Raw genomic sequence first — 19,395 nt, 5'->3', positions numbered from 1 at the left:
TCCAAGTGACTATGGTTTCTGGACAGTCACTGCACATTCTTATCTTCCTGTGAAGTGAGAAGCTGAACAAATTGTTCTCAGTGGTGATGAAACTTTAATGAGTGTTAACATTAATGATGGATGAAGCACTCACTGTCATGTTTGTGGACATTCATCATCTATTCATTTTGCTTCTGCCTTTTTTATTTATGCATTTTAGATTCAAAGATTCCTGCCCCCCAGCCAGGTCTCAAACCTGTTTGTGGACCCCAGAACCTCTAGTGGACATAGCTGATGGCCTGTGGTGCCCAGAGAATGCACAGCCTTGCGTGTTGAATGAGCAGCCCTGGCCACAGTGTTCCCTGGGGCGCGAGGAACAGAAGGGCCTGGAACTTCAGCAGCTGCCCATTTTCTCTCCCTCCACCTCCCCAACTAGGTCCATGATTAGAAAACTTTTATTTGAAGCTCACTGCCCCCATCTGACTCTCTTGGATCCTGAGCAGCAAAGTCCTAACTGACTACAGCAGCAGTGCCTGATAGAGAAATAATGGGAGCTACAGAATGCAATTTTCAATTTTCTAGTAGTCACGTGAAAAAGGTAAAAAGAAGAGAGGAATTTTTAATGATCAATTTTATTTAACCCAATACATTAAAAACCATCATTTCAACACATAATCTACAAAAAATATGGAGATATTTTATATTCATTTCCTTCGAGGCATGAAGCCTTTGAAATCTGGGGTTTATTTTACACTGAATGCGCATCTCAATTTGGAAACTGAGTTTTCAGGAGGAAGATTTCATCTGTTTTCAATTCCTCAAGAAATCGGCTCTCACTGGAGGAAGGTACTGACTGGCCTGTGTCCCCAGGGAGGGCCTCGGGGTCTGACCCTAAATGGTCCCCTGTCCAGTCTCAGCTTAGAGTTCTGGCGTCTGATGCCATCTCTAGGGGTGACTCCAGCTGCCTCTGCGACCCTGTCGTGGCTGTCTTGAGGGACGCTTCCCTGCAAGATGATGGCCGGAGGGGGGACTTCATCAAACTTACAGAACAGGCTGATCGATGGGGTCCCTTTACTGGGGAAGGTGTGTTTACTCAAAGTCTTTGTGGGGCTAGAATTTGCTCTGAGACTTGTTTTCCTTACACCCAGGCAGGGAGGTGCGGGAGCAGTTACCCCTCACCTGCCCCAAACTTCTTTACCGGCTACTGTTATTTATCAAAAAGAACCTAAGGGCCATGTATGACCAAACCGGCTTAACTCTAGATGCTGGATCCTTCGGAGGTCCCAGTGGGGAGAAGCCCCAGGGAGAGTTGGGAGGGCTGGGGCGGTGGGACGGCGGATATGGGGACGCAGGCACTTTAAGAATTTTCGGGCATGAGCTGTTAGCCAAAAGGCAGGGGAGTTACTTTAATATTTTAACAACCCCCAGCTGTCCTGGTGCGCTCCAATAATCACCAGTCTGCAGCAGGGGCAGTATGTGTGCACCTTAACTGTGTCTTTCAGACATTATAAGTTGTAAATAAAAGTTAAATAACAATCATGGTTAGGTAATAACTTAATTTTTAAATTTTAATATTTAAAATTTAAATATTAAATTTTTAAAATATATAAATTATTAAGATTGTAAAATTTAAAATTTAAATAATAAAATATTAAATATTTTAATATTTACTGAATGTTCGCTATGCACCAGGCGCCGTGCTCAGCACTTACAGGCAGGATACGATTTCGTCTTCATAACAACCCAGTGAGATAGGCATTATTATTCCCATCTCCATTTTATACGTGAGAGGTATGAGGCACAGAGATGTCAAGTCACCTGCTCAAGGACACACAGCTGGTAAGTGGTAGAGTCAAGGGATGAACCTAAGTTTGTTGGATTCAGAGCCTATGCTTTTAACCACTATGTAGTCAATGTATTGAAGTGGGAAGATGTTTATGACATATTATTGAATTTTAAAAATCAGGTAGGGAATTCCTTGGCAGTCCAGTGATTAGGATTCTGTGCTTCCACTGTAGGGGGCACAGGTTCCATCCCTGGCTGGGGAACAAAGATCCTGCAAGCTGAGCGGCACGGCCAAAAACAGAAAAAAAAAGGTTACCTATGTTAGGTTCATATGATCCCATTATTGGGAAAAAAAAATATATATATATATATGAATCAAGATGCTATTTTAATAAGTCACTCCACATATTTTCTTTTCTCAGTAATTCTTCCCCACCTCCCATGAGCTCTTGCCATTAAGATTTGGCCTTGGCAATAAAAGTACAGCAAAAAAAAAAAAAAAAAAAGCAATACCTGCAAAGCACAATAAAAGTACAGCAAAAAAAAAAAAAAAGCAATACCTGCAATGATTTGGCCTTGGAGCTGACGTTTTATTGCCTTGTGGTAAAGGAAGGATGAGTATTAACTAGAACAGGGTGATTTTTCCCCCAGGCAAAATGATGTTTTGATTTTTGACAATGTCTGGAGACATTTTTGAGTACCACAGTTAGGGCGGTTGGTGGTGGTGGTGTTGCTACTGGTATCTCTGGTGGGTAGGAGTCAGGGATGCTGCTAAACATTTGACAGTGGACAGGACAGATCCTTCAACAAGGAGTTATGCGACCCACCTGTCACTGTGCCAAGATTGAGAAACCCTGACCTGATCTGCAGTAAATAAATCCTTGGCTTTGGGTTTTCAAATAGAATTTTTCAAGTCTAAAGCAAGGTGACAGTCTAACAGTAAACCAATTTAATTGGAAGAGCCCAGGTTTGCTAAGAGAGGAAAGAGCTTTCTCGGAACCCTTAAAAAGAGGTGTTTTCTGTCAAGAGACAGCATGGAGGACTGGAGCACAGAGTTTTCTCTAAAGCGTGGAGTAGAGAGGCCCAGACACAAAGGAACTCCCCATGACACGGGAAGATGAAAGTCCTTTTCTGAGGATGGCGAGAGTGTCAGGGGAACGAGGGCAAACATTTGGAAACATGAGACCTGGCTGAGAGGCTGAGGAGATAGAGCCCAGGTAGATGTGAGGGACTCTAAGCCATACGACTCATCCTTCATTTCTCCAGGGGGAATCCAAGTCCTTCAGAGAAGCCCCAAGTTCAGCATGGCACTGGAGAAACCGGTGATTACAGTGGAAAAATTTAAATAGCAGAGTGAAAAAAAGAAAAGAAACAGCCCATGTGCCATGTGTCCAAAGGACACATTAAAAAAAAAAACCCAAAACCCTGTATATATGTTCATAAGACAGAACATGATGCATACAACAAAATGAATGAATCTCAGAAATACTATGCTGAGTGAAAAAAGCCTTCCACAAAGGAACATGTACTACATGGTTCTGTGTACTTGAGATTCTAGAACAGGAATATCTAATCCATGGCGGGAAAAGAATTCAGAAGAGTGGGTGCCTCTGGGGCCTGGGGCTGGGCATTGACTGGGGAGGGACATGAGGGAACTTTCTGGGGTGATGGTAATGTTCTATATCTTGATAGGAATTTGGGTTACATAGTTGTGCACGACTGGCACAACTCAGTGAGCACATTCAAGGTCTACACCTTTCAGGGTGTGGTAGCCAGTCTCCAAGATGGCCCCACTGATTCTTGTCTCCTGGTATTCAGACCCTTGCATCATCCTCTCCAATACTGGATGGACTTTATATTAGTTAGCTGGGGCTGCCATAACAAAACACCACAGGAGGTCTTAACAAAAGAAATTCATTTTCTCACAGTTCTGGAGGCTGGAAGTCCAAGATCAAGGTGTGGCCAGGGTTAGGCCTCTCTCCTTGGCTTGCAGACGGCCACCTTCCTGCTGTGTCCTCACATGCCCTTTTCTCTGTGCACGTGCATCCCTGGCGTCTCTCTCTCTCTTCTTACAAGGACACCAGCCCTTGGATTAGGGCCCACCCAATCATCTCATTTTAACTTACTCATCTATTTCAATACACTATCTCCAAATATGGTCACATTCTGCGATATTGGGATTGAGGCCTCAGCATATGCATTTTGGGGGAATGCAATTCAGTCCGTAACAAAGCTTCTCTATGTAACCAAGGATATTGCAGAAATGACACAGTTTGATTCCTGAGGTTAGATCCTAAAAGACATTGCAGCTTCTGCCTCACTCGCTAGGACCACTTGTCTGGAGGAGCTGGCAGCTTGAGGATGCTCAAGCAACGTATGGAGAGGTGCACTTAGTGAAGAACTGAGGCCTCTTACCAAAAGCCATGGGAGTGAACCATCCTAGAGGTGGGTCCTCCAGCCCCAGACAAGCCTCCAGAGGACCACAGCCCAGCCACCACCATGACTGCCACCTCATGGACAAGCCTGAGCAAGAATCCCCCAGCGAAGCCATTCCCAACTTCCTGACTCAGAGAAACTAGGAGATAATAAATGTTTACTGTTGTTTTAGGCCATTACATCCTGCAGTAATTTGTTATGCAACAATAAGTAGCAAATACAGGTTTGGGCACCAGGAGTGGTGCAAAATTTAACAAAAACCCTACAATGTGGAGTGGTTTGGGATGGAACAGTAGCCAGAAGCTGGAGGACTTTGGCCAAGAGTCTTTGAGAAAACGTGAATAGTCTTAGTAGAAGCCCGATGGCCTTTGAGGAGGCAGTGAGGGAAGGGTTCCAGGAAAGTGAGGAAAATGTTACTGGGGTTAAGGGATCCTTGTTAGGTGGTGGCAGAAGGTTTCCTAACACGTTGCCTGTGGTCATGAGGAAGGTAGAAAATGTTTGTGATGAGGCTGAGTGGTCAAGCTAAAGAGAGTCCCAGACAGAGTCTTGGAAGGTGCTGCCTGGTTACTTCTTGCTACTTATAGTGAAATGTGAGGGCGAGAGACAGTTAAAGGAAGGGCTGTTAAATCAGGGCAATGTTCTGGGCTTGAAAATTCCCTGCCTCTCCAGGTGGCAAATGAAATGTAAGAAACAGGTTCTGGGCAAAGATCAAATCAACGGCACTCTCAAGAAAACACAGTCCAGAGAAGAAGCTGAGGGTGTGGTTGTAAAATCCTTTGTTAAGAATACAGATCCAGGGCAGTGTCCAAGAGAACCCTTCGATCCAAGAACTGGGCTTCTAAGAAGCTTCTGTCCTTTGTCAGTCTTTGCAGAAGCCCATGGTGGAAGGGCTTGTGACAAAAAAGTCTGTGGGCGTGGTTTTTGCCTGATAGGATGAACCCCAATAAGAAGCACTGCCAACTCAGACTGACAGACACCCACAAAAGTCAAAGAAGCGTCTGGACCCCAAGCTTCTACAGGCAGGAAGCAGGCTATAAAACTATGCAGCCACATCCATGGGACACCTTTCATAGGAAAGGGAGGACGACTCAGAAGGCGGAACTCATGGACCAGGGGCAGAGCCAAGAGCCCTGGAAAGTCATTTCTGGGCAAGAGTTGGACTGAAGCCCAGTCAAGGAACTGCCGATATTTTCCCAGCTGGACTTCAGAACTGCTTTGGGCCAGGGACTCCTGTGTGTTTCCTGTTTTTCTTCTTTTGGAACAAGAGGAGTGTATGTAGCAGTGATGCTATGTCTGTCCCACCAATATGTGCTGGGTGTGTGAGGGACAGACCCTTTGTTCAGAGGTCTTCAGATTTCTGGAAGTAGTACTTGATGAGCTGAACGTAACGTACTACACCCATGAGCCCCATCTGTACCTGGACTTGATTTAGACGAGATTCTGGAATTTGAGCCGATGCTGTTACTGGGGTGAGATTTTGGGGGGCCTCGGGAGAGAGGAGGAGGAGTGTGAATCATTGAGGACCCGAGGGCAGGCTGTGGTAGCCGGCCTCCAAGATGACTGCTGATAATCCCCGCCTCCTGGTCTTCAGGCCCGTGTGTAGTCTTCTCCCACACTGGAGGGTGACGCCCTGGGTAACCCTCAGGATATTGCAACAATGACAGAGCATGACTTCTGAGGCTTAGTCACAAGAGATGTTGCCATTTCCATCTTGTCCTCCAGGATCACTTGCTCAGGAGGAGCAGCTGCCGTGTCATGAGAACGCTCGAGCCACTCTCTGGGGAGGCCCATGTGGTGAGGAACCGGGGCCTCCTGCTGACACCCATGTGAGCAGCCGTGTTCAAAGTGGATCCTCTGGCCCAGGTCAAGCCTTCAGATGACTGCAGCCTTACGAGGGACCCTGAGCCACAGCCGTCCTGCTAAGCTGCTGCCAAATTCCTGACCCCACAGAAACCGTATAGATGATAACACATGTTTGATTTTGCTTTAGGCTACTACGTTTGGGGAGAATTCGTTATGCATTCATGATAACTAATACACATTCTGTGTTCATTTTACATGAAGGAGACAAAAAATGTTGAGTTCTAGTTAATGGTATATGTGCTAAAACATTTAGGGGGAGGACTACAGATGTGTGCTATTTATTTTGAAATGCATCCAAAAAATAAGATGGATTAATGCAGGACAAGAAGGATGGGTAGACAGAAATGTAATAAAGAGTACAGCAAAGTGTTAGCGGTAGAATTAGGAGGAGAGCTGTCTCTGTAAAATTCTTTTTGCTTTGCTGTATGTTTGAAAGTTTTCACATTAAAATGCTGGGAGGGGGGCTTCCCTGGTGGCGCAGTGTTTGAGAGTCTGCCTGCCAATGCAGGGGACACAGGTTCGAACCCTGGTCTGGGAAGATCCCACATGCCACGGAGCAGCTGGACCCGTGAGCCACAACTACTGAGCCTGCGCGGCTGGAACTTGTGCTCCGCAACAAGAGAGGCCGCGATGGTTAGAGGCCCGCGCACCGCGATGAAGAGTGGCCCCTGCTCGCCGCAGCTGGAGAAAGCCCTCGCACAGAAGTGAAGACCCAACACAGCCATAAATAAAGAAATAAATAAAATTAAATTAAAAAAAATGCTGGGGGGAAATGGCTGAGTAATTTCTTAACTTGGGTGGTTGGTACATGAGCGTTCCTTAGATGATGATGATGATGATGTAAACTGCAGAGATACCTTTCATTTGCTCCTTAGTCTGTTTATTTCAGAATAATAACTATTATTTGAATGGCTGAGGGAAGTGACTAGGTGAGTGGTCCTGAGTGAGACCAGGGAAGGGTGTGGAGGCATCGAGAGACCTGGGGACTCAGAGGGGTCTGGGGCTGGGACACAGAAAACAGAGAATGGGACCTTCACACCAGTGGCCACAGAAGAAACCTGGGAATCATGCCAGGGACTAAGTCGACCCAGCTACTCTGCCAGTAAGCCTGGCAAGGCCAAGAGGATGGTGACAGACAGGAAGTCTCCTCCCCAAGTGCCATGAGGCCTTCTGGGGGGAGGGGGGAGAAGGAAACCCTGATGGCTGTGTGTCCCCAAAGTGACCAGGCTGTGAGTGACAGCCACTGAGATAACCAGCCTTAAATTTGACTGAAAAGCGTTATTTTAGATTAGATTGAATACATAACCTCCGGAGAAGTAATTTTCTCCATAAGCCTCAGTCTCCTCTTACCTGTAAAATGGTAATAAAATATTTAAAAACCTCCTAAGGCAAGAGGGATTTCAGTTACCAATATGTCTGTACATCTGAGTTGAAGTATATAAATTTAGATTCTGATACAGATTCATATATATTCATATATATGTACAAACACACACACACACACACACACTCACACACTCACCACAGAGGTACTGACGTGTGCAGATGGGCAGAGCACAGTCTTGGAGGAGTTTGTACCAAAAAGTCAACAGGGAGAATTCTGGTGATAAGGGTGACAGCTTATCTTTTACTGTTTTCTAACTTTCTGCTTATCCCAATTTTTTCACATTTGATTATGTTCTACTTCAGAACCAGAGAACATAAGCAAAAGCCAGAGAAAGACAAATATCATACCATATTGCTTATAGGTGGAATCTAAAAAAAGGTACAAATGAACTTATCTACAAAACAGAGATAGACTTACAGATGTAGAAAATAAACTTATGGTTACCGGGAATAAGAGGGGGGAGGGATAAATTGGAAGAGAGGGATTGACATACACAATACTATACATAAAGGAGATAACTAAGAAGGACCTACTGGATAGCACAGGGAACTCTCCTCAATACTCTGTAATGGTCTATATGGGAAAAGAAGCTAAAAAAGAGTGGATACACGTATATGTTGAACAGATTCAGTGTGCTGCATACCTGAAACTAACACAACACTGTAAATCAACTGCACCTCAATAAAAATTTTTTAAAAAAGGGGAAAGCAGAAACTGAGGCCCATCCTCCTAGCAAAAGCCCCTCCCCTAAGCCACCAAGGAAGCACCCATGAGTACCTTGCCTGATGATGGGAACGCTGTGGGCGGCTCTGTCCACCTTGAAGGAGAACATCTTCTCTCTGGCTCTCACGGGCCGCCTGTGGGAGGCTGGTGGGACCATGGGGGGCTCGGGGGACCCCTGCGACCAGCTCCTCTGCACTGGCGCTGGCCAGATGCCCGAGTAGAAGCGGGTCTGTGTTGGTGAGGGTGACTGGTTCAGTTCCTGGGTGGCCCAAGGTGGCTGTGGCCTTGGCCAAGGTGCTGGGCCCCTCACCCATGGGAAGGAGACCTGCAGGGGCAGACAAGAGGGTCAGGGGAGGTTACGAGCAGCTGGGGTGGTCTTCACCTTTCTGTCCCAGCTACATAATTGCTGCCCTAGATTTCGGCGTATAAGTCACTTCTCCCAAGAATCCCTCCCACACTCTCCCCAAATTTGGGATGGCGGTCCCCACCATGGGTCACCTTGCACACTATCGCACCACCATTTATTGGGTGCAGCCTTCGTGCCAGGCACCCAGTCAAGAGATTCACATGCATTACCTCATTTAATACCCCTGATGCTCTGTGATGAGCCCGAGGCTGAGCAAGACCTAGTGACTTTCCCAGGATCACAGATTTGGCAGTGAGCGTCTGAGCTGGTACAACGCCACCTCTGAGCTCTGAGAGGCTGACAGCTTTTTGTCTACCTTGCTCAGCACCGTATCCTCAGCTCCTAGAATAAACCCTTGGCACATACACAGTAGGTCCTTAAATATTGGTTGAAAGAATGAATGAACACATCTCCGAGATTCAAGCCCAGCTCTCCAGGACACACACATCCACACTGTGTGTCTCCCTGGCACTCCCATTCCACCTCTTCCCCGAAGCCGAGAGCTCTGGGGTGGCAGGCACCCCAACTGGCTCGAAACCCAGCTGGCTCATTAGCCTGTGATCCTCAACATCTGCCACATCTGATTCTTGGCAGACGCTCCATAAATATCTATCGAGGGAACCTTTTTTCATCTGACCCGGCGGAAGATGTCTGTAGCTACTTTCATTAGAGAGCACATCAAAATCCATCTACACCGGGAGAAGCAAATGCTGAGAGGTGCTGACACCTGGCTTTTTCTTGGTTAATGCTGTTGTGGCCATCCCTCCCTGTGCCTAGTGGTTAAACCGTGACATCGTGAATGCTACCATTTACTGTAATTACTCACCGATTTCTCGCGATAGCCCTGAAGGGGAGGAGCTCTCCTTATTCCTAGCTTACAAATGAGGCTTGGAGAGGTTAAGGACTTCACCAAGCTCAGGTGGTGGTGGAGAGGGTGGTGGGACTGGGGTTCTGGAAAGCTCTTTCCCTCTCTGTCTCTCTCTCCCTTCTCTGCCCCAACCCCACCCCCAGTCGCTTGGCAGAAAAAAACACACTTTTCAAGGAAGAAGCTAAGTTCAAAGGTTTGCCGCCTGTGGCGGTCACGTTTCTCTTTCTGCAGACTGCAGACACAGAATGAGAAACAGGACAGAATGCTTCCGAAATAGGAGCACTGGCAGACAGAACTTCCTATAGCTCCAGCTGGATTGTATTCAAGAGGAAGGTTCTCCACTCACTCAGGTTCCCAAACCAGTCTTTTAGCTACAGTCTTTCCCAGCCAAGTCAAGAATCTGGTGAATTCCCCTGAAGACTTTTTTGGAGTCAGGGAGAACACTGTTCGGGAAAATCAAACTCCAATTGCCTGGCGACACCTGGCCCAGCATTTATGATGACACTGGCCCCGTTGAAACCTGTTTCAGGAACGGACTTGGCAGTGTTCCAGAACTCTGTTACCTTATGTGAAGATCCGAATTTCTCTCCACTGTGGGCACCTCGGTCTCCACCTAAGCTTTCTTCCTTTCTCTCCTTTCAGAAGCTGAGGTGTCCTGCTCCTGCCTTGCACTCACTTCTCCATCCATCCTATCCCTTCCCGTCCTCTCCTGTGGGGCTGTCTTGCCTCAATCATTCCTACAACCTTTCCTCATCGATTTAATAAAGATTTATCGAATGAAAGGGCTGAAGGTGGGAAGGGGGAAATTTGAATATGTTTTACCCCCGCCTGATAGAAAACAAATCGAGAGACCACGGGTAGTGTGGAGGAATTCCCTTTTGTGCTGGGATGCTCAGGTAGATGTGCCTCACTGCCCACTAACTGCCAGGGTGCTAAAGGGAGTGCTCATATCTCATGCCTCAAGTGGTTCACTGCCGTAGTGGACAGGCCGCAACCCACCTGGCTCTTCTTGAAATTCCAGGAATCTCCCTCCCAATCTGTCGGCCCATTGCTGTGGGTGGGGCTAAGCAATCAACCAATCACACTCCCTGGACATACTGATTGGTTCAGTGGTGGGGCAAGTGATGCAATCAGAGCCAAGGAGACCCAAGAAGACTTGGCTGGACACCAGGATCTGGAGTGACCTGGTGGGACTTCAGAATGCAGCCAGCATGAGGGAGTGGAGCCCAGACATGGAGAGAGGGAAGCGTTTTATTTATTTTTCAAATTGTGGTAAATAACCTGCAACATAAAATTTATCATCTTAGCCATTTTAAAGTATACAGTTCAGTGGTGTTAAGTATAGTCACATTTCTGTGAGATGGATCTCCAGAACTTTTTCGTCTTGCAAAACATAAACTCTATTAACCATTAGACAACAACTCCCCATTCCCTCCGCCACCCAGCCCGTGGTGACCAACATTCTGTCTCTATGAATTGGACTACTCTAAGTACCAAGTACCTCAAATAAGTGAAATCACATGGTACCTTTTTGTGACTGGCGTATTTCACTTAGCATAGTGCCCTCAATGTTCATCCATGTTGTAACATGTCAGAATTTCCTTCTTTTATTTTATTATTTTTGTGTGTGTGTGGTAGGCGGGCCTCTCACTGCTGTGGCCTCTCTCGTTGTGGAGCACAGGCTCCGGACGTGCAGTCTCAGCGTCCATGGCTCACGGGCCCGGCCGCTCCGCGGCATGTGGGATCCTCCCGGACTGGGGCATGAACCCGTGTCCCCTGCATCGGCAGGCGGACTCTCAACCACTGCGCCACCAGGGAAGCCCTTCCTTCATTTTTAAGGCTAAATAATATTCCACTATACAGTTTAGAGTGTATTTTTTTATGCATTAAGCGTCATGGGCACTTGGGTGGTTTCTACCTCATGGCTATTATAACTATGCTGCTGTGAACATGGTGGGGAAAATAAGGAACCTGGTTTTGAGCACTGGCTGGGGTGCTACCCTGAAGTGCTCCATCCCTGAGGCTGGCTAGAGCTGGTTTCTGTTGCTTGCAGCACACAGAGCCCGAACGATAGGGCCCCTAGTGGGAAGGAGCCAAACATGTATAAACGCAGCAGAGACTCCAAGCTCTTCGGGTTTAAAAATTTAAAAATAAAGGTTTTTTTTTTTTTTTTCTCTGAAGCATGTTGGTTGAGGGTAGCTTTAGTTGGATGGTTAAAGTTGGTTTTCTCTAGTTTCCCGGCTTGCTTTATCAAAGGGAAGGTCAAGGTTTTCTCAGAAATTGCTGCTGGCAACTACAACGATACAGGCAGGGAGAAAAGCAAACATAAGAAGAAGACTCACATTAAAAGCTAGCTCTGGGCTGTACAGGAAGCATGGGGTCAAGGTCAGTTATCAACAAGTTTGTTTTTATTATTTATTTATTTTAGATTTAATTCTATTTATTTTTGTCCGTGTTGGGTTTTCGTTGCTACGTGCAGGCTTTCTTTAGTTGCGGCGAGCGGGGGACTACTCTTGTTGTGGTGTGCAGGCTTCTCCTTGTGGTGGCTTCTCTTGTTTCGGAGTGTGGGCTCTAGGCGCATGGGCTGCAGTAGCTGGGGAACATGGGCTCAGCAGTTGTGGCACGTGGGCTCTAGAGCGCAGGCTCAGTAGTTGTGGCGCATGGGCTTAGTTCCTCCACGACATATGGGATCTTCCCAGACCAGGGCTCGAACCTGTGTCCCCTGCACTGGCAGGTGGATTCTTATCCACTGTGTCACCAGGGAAGTCTTCAAGTCTGTTTTTAGAAACTTTAGTTTAAAAATACACGCTAATGCCTTTTCTCTTTCTTTGTGTCTGTTCTCTGACCATATGGTATGTTGCCATGGTTGGGTTTTTAGTTTTGTTTTTGAGGTAGCATATGTGATACTCCTGATTTCTTTTCCATACTACCTTTAAAATAGCAGGTTGGGGCTTCCCTGGTGGTGCAGTGGTTGAGAGTCCGCCTGCCGATGTAGGGAACACGGGTTCGTGCCCCGGTCCGGGAAGATCCCACATGCCACAGAGCGGCTAGGCCCGTGAGACATGGCCGCTGAACCTGCGCGTCTGGAGCCTGTGCTCCACAACGGGAGAGGCCACAACAGTGAGAGGCCCGTGTACCGAAAAAAAAAAAAAAGCAGGTTGTCAACCACCTGGATTAACCATGACCACATCCACGGCTGAATTTATATTAGCTTTAATAAACACAGGTCAATGATTTACTCAAGAAATCACTATCCATTTTTTTTTCAAATTATCTATTTGTTCTTTGTGTTATTTCCCCAATATCTGCTTCTAACCCTGAAAAGAGTGTAAGTTGAATGGGACACCCTAAAAAAACTTCGAAGTAGTTTGCACATCGAGTGCCTATAGTACACATGAACTCTGCCAGGAAGCCCTGGAGCCTGCAGAGAAGGTGGAAACTTAGACCTTGCCCTTGGAGAGCTTGTTATGTGCTCTGCCATTTGTAAGTAATTGTGGACAATACAACGACTATGAGCCACTGTGTAGAGAAGCCACAGATGTGCCACAGACTGTGCTGGGCACTTAATGCATGTGGTCTCATCTGATCTCCAGAATAATCTTGCAGGAGGCATTTTACCCCTCATTGTGTGGATTAAGAAACTGAAGCTCAGAGAGGTTAAATGACTTGCCCAACGTCTCACGGCCAGGAAGTAGCGACACAATTTGACTCCAATACCTGTGCTCTTAGGACTTCTAGGTTAATCGAAGTCATGATTTATTACCTGCTTTCCATACTCACAAATGGATCTTAGACGATTGGTTAGTGAATGATAGGATATTTTCCAAGTTAAAAAAAGGAAATGAACATTAGATGGTGTGAAAAAACACAAGACATCGCATGGGCTACTTAGAAATGGGATTTTCTAGGAACACTGACAACTGTCTTATGGAAGTGTTATTCTTTCTGGTACATGCCACGCCCTGGAAGCAGCTCAGAGGACCCCAGCCTCCATCCGGGAAGACCTGTGGTATGTTCACTGCTGTACCAGAGGAGTGCTGGGGCCAGCTGGTACCCGCCCACGAGAACTGATTGTTAAATGTCCAGGAATTTTGCCAACTGGTTGAGAAACACAGCCATTAATAAGAATTAACTTACATAAATTTACAATTAAATTATATCAGAAACAATTGGTATACAAACTTAAAAGTCACCCCTTCCTAATTATTTTACTCTATTTTATTATTACCTATGCTCTTGAGGTTATTTCACTCTACTATATGTTTCTGTTGGAAATGTTACATAGTAATGTGTTACCACACCTCTCTTTCCTTCTCTGTATTCAGGGATGTGTCATTGGGAGCTTGAAATTCACCGTGGAGTGCATACTACACCATAGAAATCAGGAAATGTTATAAATGAGGGCTTGGTTTTTAAAAACTTTTATAAATAGGTTTAATAATGGTGGTTAATGTAGAGCTTGAATTTGTTTGTTTGTTTGTTTTGTTGATTGCCTAGACTTAAGACGGTAATGGAGAAAATGTTAACAATGCAGATTATACAAAAGCATGTTGTGTCTTAGCCGTTATGTTATGAATAGAGCAAAAAATTGGGGAAACGTTCTTCGAGGATTTAAAAATTATTATCTGATGCAGCAACAAAGTCACTCATGTCACTGATGAACATGTGAAGTTCTAACGTCTTTCTTTTTTCACTTGTATTATTCATAAATCCAAAATATCCAAAAATACCCACCAGTGCTCAGGTTGGGAACTCTCTCATTCGTCAACTGCAATGAGAAATTGGCTATGGATACAAGAGTTCACCTAAAGTCAATGAAAGCATTCTGTGAGACTCAGCTGGCTATATAGAATTTACAAGAAAGAGTACTGTATATTTTGTTACATGGATAGACTGTGCTACACATTCTTTATATCAGTAAACCTTATGCTATGCATCCATGTACTTTACTTTTTCCAGAGAGCTGGTCATTAAATATTTACCAGCCAATCGCTGGCTGTGCTGGCACCCAGCAGAGTGCCTGCTACTCATGGTAGGTGTTCGCTGACTGAGCTGAACAGTTGGCAAATGGAGTGTAAATAAAAAGCACTTTGATTCTGGGGCTGGGATGGGGAAAACACATGCTAAGCCTGGTGCATCTTGTAACAGCAGAGAGTAAGCAAGTGCCCAAAACGAAAAGGTGGGGAGATGCTCAAGGACACAGCAAGCAATCTGAAAGAGCTCCCAGTGGCCAAGGCTGGAAGAATTTGAGCGAAGAAATATTTAATGAGTATTGGATTATAATTCAAAGTGTAAAATCAGTATACATGGATCCATACTGACATAGATACATTAGTGAGTAAATCCATAAAGGAGGGAGAAGAGACCGGCTTCCTTACAGAAGAATTTAACATACATAGATGTGGAGCTTAATTCCCATGGTCTGGAAGGGCCTGGGGGGTAGGGGTGATGGTGGCGAGCAGGGACACTGACCGCAGCATGGAGGAGCCATGGACCTGGAAAGACAGAATGGAGACTAGAAAACATGGCCAGTAGATCTCAGAAGCCAGGAGAGGGTGCTACTTGGTGCCAGGACAAATGGCCTTTATCTCAACAGCTACCGGGGTGTCACCGTAGCTCAGAGACGGGTAATAATTCTATGTCCCCAAGAAAAGGGTAAATCATGTACGGGGCTTCAGTGTGAGAAATCAGGGTTATACATTTAGAACACAGAACCGCCAAGTTATACATCATTTTTAGGTTTTGGAACTTAAAAGAATTAAGTCCCTTTGAGCTGTTCAGAAAAGCCATTCGTTTGGGTTTTTCCTAGCTGTGTTAAAGGAGATCTGGACCATCTAATTTTCCCATTTTCTTGTAAATCTTCAATCTTACGGTTTTTCCTTTCCTTTCAAGTTCTAATCAGCTTCCTGGTCAGTCCATAAAATGGGAAATAGAATCTAATGAGAAAACAGCTGGATTTTTGCAAATAGCTTTTGCTACCCCTAGACTTGGCCTGCTTCAATTCGGTCTTGCCAGATAGAGAGACGGAATGAATGAATGAACGAATGATCATCAACTAAGTTCAGAGAAGGAGCAACGTGGTTCTGATTTGGTAACAAAGGGTGTGGTCTGCCAGAGGAAGCAGGACGCGGCCTGGTTCCTGACCGAGTCTGGGTTCTGTCTCAGCAGGATGCTAATGGTTCAGCCCGTGCTCCCGTCTCCACCTCCCCCGATGTCATCTGCATCGCCTGTAGACATCTGGTGACAACACAGCCTCAGGGGTCCTTTTGTGTGAGTTTCTGCTGCAGAGGCCGAGCCTGAGGCTGTCTGCTGCCCCGTGCCCTCCACTTCACTGGTCTCGGGAAATCGCCTTTGATATAAAACACCCAGCCTCAGGAGTTCTCATCACATAAGTAAGTCCCCACGGGATCTGTAAGAGCACAGGGTAGAGGAAATCCTACAAGGTCAGGTAGGAGATGACAAAGCTTGACCAGAAAGAGGCTTTGTTCTGAAGGGCACCATACTCTCTGGTCATTCACTCAGTTGCCGGCTTCTCAACCCCCGGTACAGTAAAGCCTCCTCAACAACGGGCCCTATTCAGAGGTCCCAGGAACGTGGAAACACCACCCTTCTTGGGGATGGACAACTAAGGCCCAGACTCTGAGCTTCTCATCACACCAGTTCACCACAGGAGAGAAATGAGCAACTCTGCTTCCTTGGAGACTGGCCTGGGACTTTTCCAATGGAAATGTGGATTATTCATCATTTTCCTCCCCCCAGATCCCTAGTGGCAAATCCCGTTAGGAAGGCTCCACTTAGGCAATAGGAATGCTTCCTAATGTCATGGACATCTTCTTTGTTTTTGCCTCCCCCGCATCCATTTCTTCCATCTTCTGGATGGGCACCTTAATTTTTTTGTAGGGAAGACACCCTTTCCCTGACAATCCTGAGTCCATAGAACTCTGACCCTTCCACCCCAGGGGTGAGACCATAACGCAGGCCTGGCCAATCAGAGCATTCCTGGCCCCTGGCCTCAGTGATTGGTTCAGGGGAAGCCACGTGATCCAAGCCACTGTCAATGAAGATGCTGGCTCTATCCCTGGAACTGCTACTTTGTAGGGTGCTGGGGCTGCTGGTGGCCACTTTCCTACAGGTGAGGCAAGAGTCTGTCTGAGATTGGGAAGCTAACAGGGAAGAAAGAGTCAGATTCCTGACCATGATTTGGGCGCCTGGATCCAGCTGGGCCTAAGCTGCAGCTTTTGGCCTTTTCAGTTCCATGAGCTTTTTTTTTTTTTTTTTTTTTTTTTGCCTAGGCTAGTTTTAGTTGGTTTTCTGACACTTGCAAACAATCAAATTTCCTGGACAGTATGCTTACTGAGACTTTAGCATAAGCATCACTATGTACTCAGAGTGAAAGTTGTTTTAAAGGTTATGACATGCTCAGATAAAACCCACCAGACTGTCATCATGCACCAAATTTACCTTTAAACTTATAAAAGTAAAGCAGCATCTCCAGAGAAGAATGATTTAAGACCAAGGAACCAATCATAAGACAAGTAGTAAAACGCTGCTTAGAGAAACCTTGATAGATAAATAGTTCTCTAGCTACAGCAGGCTTCAGACTACAAACCCCAAATTTCTGCTTCAAAAGTGACTCAGGGAAGACATTCCATAGTTTCATTTATTTCGTTTTTTGGCCTCGCCGTGCACTTGTGGGATCTTAGTTACCTGACCGGGAATTGAACCCAGGCCCTCAGCAGTGAGAGCACTGAGAGCACTGAGTCCTAACCACTGGACCACCAGGGAATTCCCAACAGTCCACAGTTTTAAAAGAAAACTTTCCAGTTGAAGAAACAGGTAAAATTTATAATATGCATCTGTTGTATATATAATATGTTAATGTCTAGTACATTTATCAGATCCATGTCAATGTAATTATATTATTACTATATTTGCAAATGCATATATATGTGTATGTATATTTAGAACCACATATTTCCAGCTCTTTTTTAAAGAGGTATTGAAAAGCCTGTTCAAAATTTAGTTTTCCAGCTTGTCTGTTTTTTCTTATTCCTCAGTAAACTTAAGCAATTAACCAGCACATTTCCTGGCACACAGTAAGGCTCAATCTGAGTGAGTTCTTTCTCCCCAGCTCCCCCCTCTATTTTAAGTTCTTCTTTTAGAAACCAAGTCAAATGAAAGAGGCAGGACTGCATAGTGTTACAGGCAGAGGCTGGTCAACGTTTTCTGTAGAGCCAGACAGTAAGCATTTCCAGCCCTGTGGGCCATAGGATCTGCCCAGCTTACTCTGCCATTGTAGCCGACAACACAGGCAATACTGAAATGAATGGGATGGCTGTGTTCCCAGGAAACTTTACAGAAACAGGCGATGGCCCGCACTTGGCCCTGGGCCATAACATGCCGACCTCGGGTTAAGACCTTGGGATCCGGCGTCACACAGACTCTGGTCCGGCTCCCGGCTCTGCTCCGTCTCTGGGACCCTGACGAGTGTGTCATTTCTGTGCCTTGTCTGTAAGACACAGGGATACCAACAGCCATTTCTTAGTCTGTGAGAAGTGGGTGAGATAGTGCACGTGAAATGCTGGGAACACTTCCTGGTCCATAATAAATGAGCATAAAACATTAGCCACCAGGTGTGATCACCATCGTCAAAAAAGGAGAAGAAAGGGCGCAACTGAATTTGTCCAGGAACGTCAGCAATATCCCTGGTAAAGAGTTAGTGGGTGGACTTCCCTGGGGGCGCAGTGGTTAAGAATCTGCCTGCCAATGCAGGGGACAGGGATTCGAGCCCTGGTCCAGGAAGATCCCACATGCCGCGGAGCAACTAAGCCCATGGGCCACAACTACTGAACCTGTGCTCTAGAGCCCGCGAGCCACAACTACTGAGCCCGCGTGCCACAACTACTGAAGCCCACACACCTAGAGCCCATGCTCCGCAACAAGAGAAGCCACCGCAATGAGAAACCCGCGCACTGCAACGAAGGGTAGCCCCCGCTCCCCGCAACTAGAGAAAGCCCGCGCGCATCAACGAAGACCCAACGCAGCCAAAAATAAATAAACAAAATAAATAAAATAATTAAAGAAAAAACAGTTAGTGGAGCCAAGGACTTCCCTGGCCGTCCAGTGGTTAAGACTCCACGCTTCCAATGCACGGGGTGCAGGTTTGATCCCCGGTTGAGGAAGTAAGATCCTGCGTTAGTGCAGCCTAAAAAAAAGTTAGTGGAGCCAAACATGCAAGGAAGCCAGATAACTGAAACTGCAGTTTCTCCTATTATCAGTGGCTTTCGTTTTTACCCACATAATGAATCATCCCCTGTCAGCGTGTGAAATTGCAGGTTGGACTGGGAATTGCAAGACCTTCCTTAACCGCTGGGCAGTGAAGGACCTGCCTCGGCTCTCACGGCCCCACGATGCTTCGTGCTATTAGGAAAAGGCTCCAAGGGACTCAGGAGAGCCGGCTTTTAATCCTTCCTCTGGATCTATATGATTGATGCCTAACCTTGGGGAAGTCACTGAAACTCTCTGAGCCTCAGTTTATGCCATGATAGGGGTGGTCCCAGGGACCTCTATAAAAACAACTGAAGGGGGAAAGGGGACCTGGGATTAATGAGTAGCTCCTTGGCAGAAATTGGAAATTAAAGCTCAGAAAGGTAAAGCCAGTTGCAGCTGGCATTTCAACTTGGGTCCATCCAACTCCAAAGCCCTTGCTTTCTGGATTGTGTTCTGCAGAGCTTCCCCATTAAAGCAGCAAGGAATATTGGCCGACAGAGGGCGCTCTTCTCGCAAGACAGGACGTCATGACATTGCAGGGACAGAAGACAGTATCCAGGAGCCACGTGGGAGAGTCTGGCTGGACTGGGAACAGGGCAGAGCAGGCAACAGGGAAGGCCAGACACAGGCTGTCATGGGGATGGGGGCTGCCGACAAGGAGCTGTCGACCCCCTCATG

General features: G+C 46.3%; 1 protein-coding gene and 1 pseudogene across 2 annotated transcripts in view; one reads left to right on the top strand and one right to left on the bottom strand.

The window, feature by feature from the left end:
* LOC308610804 (centrosomal protein of 78 kDa-like) overlaps window positions 1-19,395 on the top strand; it is a 573,086-nt pseudogene that overhangs the window by 414,016 nt on the left and 139,675 nt on the right. The gene's annotated exons all lie outside the window — the stretch shown is intronic.
* Window positions 1-19,395, bottom strand: part of LOC308610810 (forkhead-associated domain-containing protein 1-like) — a 138,394-nt gene that overhangs the window by 93,904 nt on the left and 25,095 nt on the right. The window contains exon 3 of the mRNA XM_081259814.1: window positions 8,228-8,498. Coding sequence (XP_081115940.1) covers window positions 8,228-8,498 — 271 coding nt within the window. The remainder of the gene's footprint in view (window positions 1-8,227; window positions 8,499-19,395) is intronic.

Source organism: Mesoplodon bidens, assembly GCF_964165515.1.
Source record: "Mesoplodon bidens genome assembly, contig: HAP1_SCAFFOLD_126, whole genome shotgun sequence".
Taxonomy (NCBI): Eukaryota; Metazoa; Chordata; class Mammalia; order Artiodactyla; family Ziphiidae; genus Mesoplodon; species Mesoplodon bidens.
The sequence above is the reverse complement of the archived record's forward strand: the minus strand, read 5'-3'. Positions and strand labels throughout refer to the sequence as shown.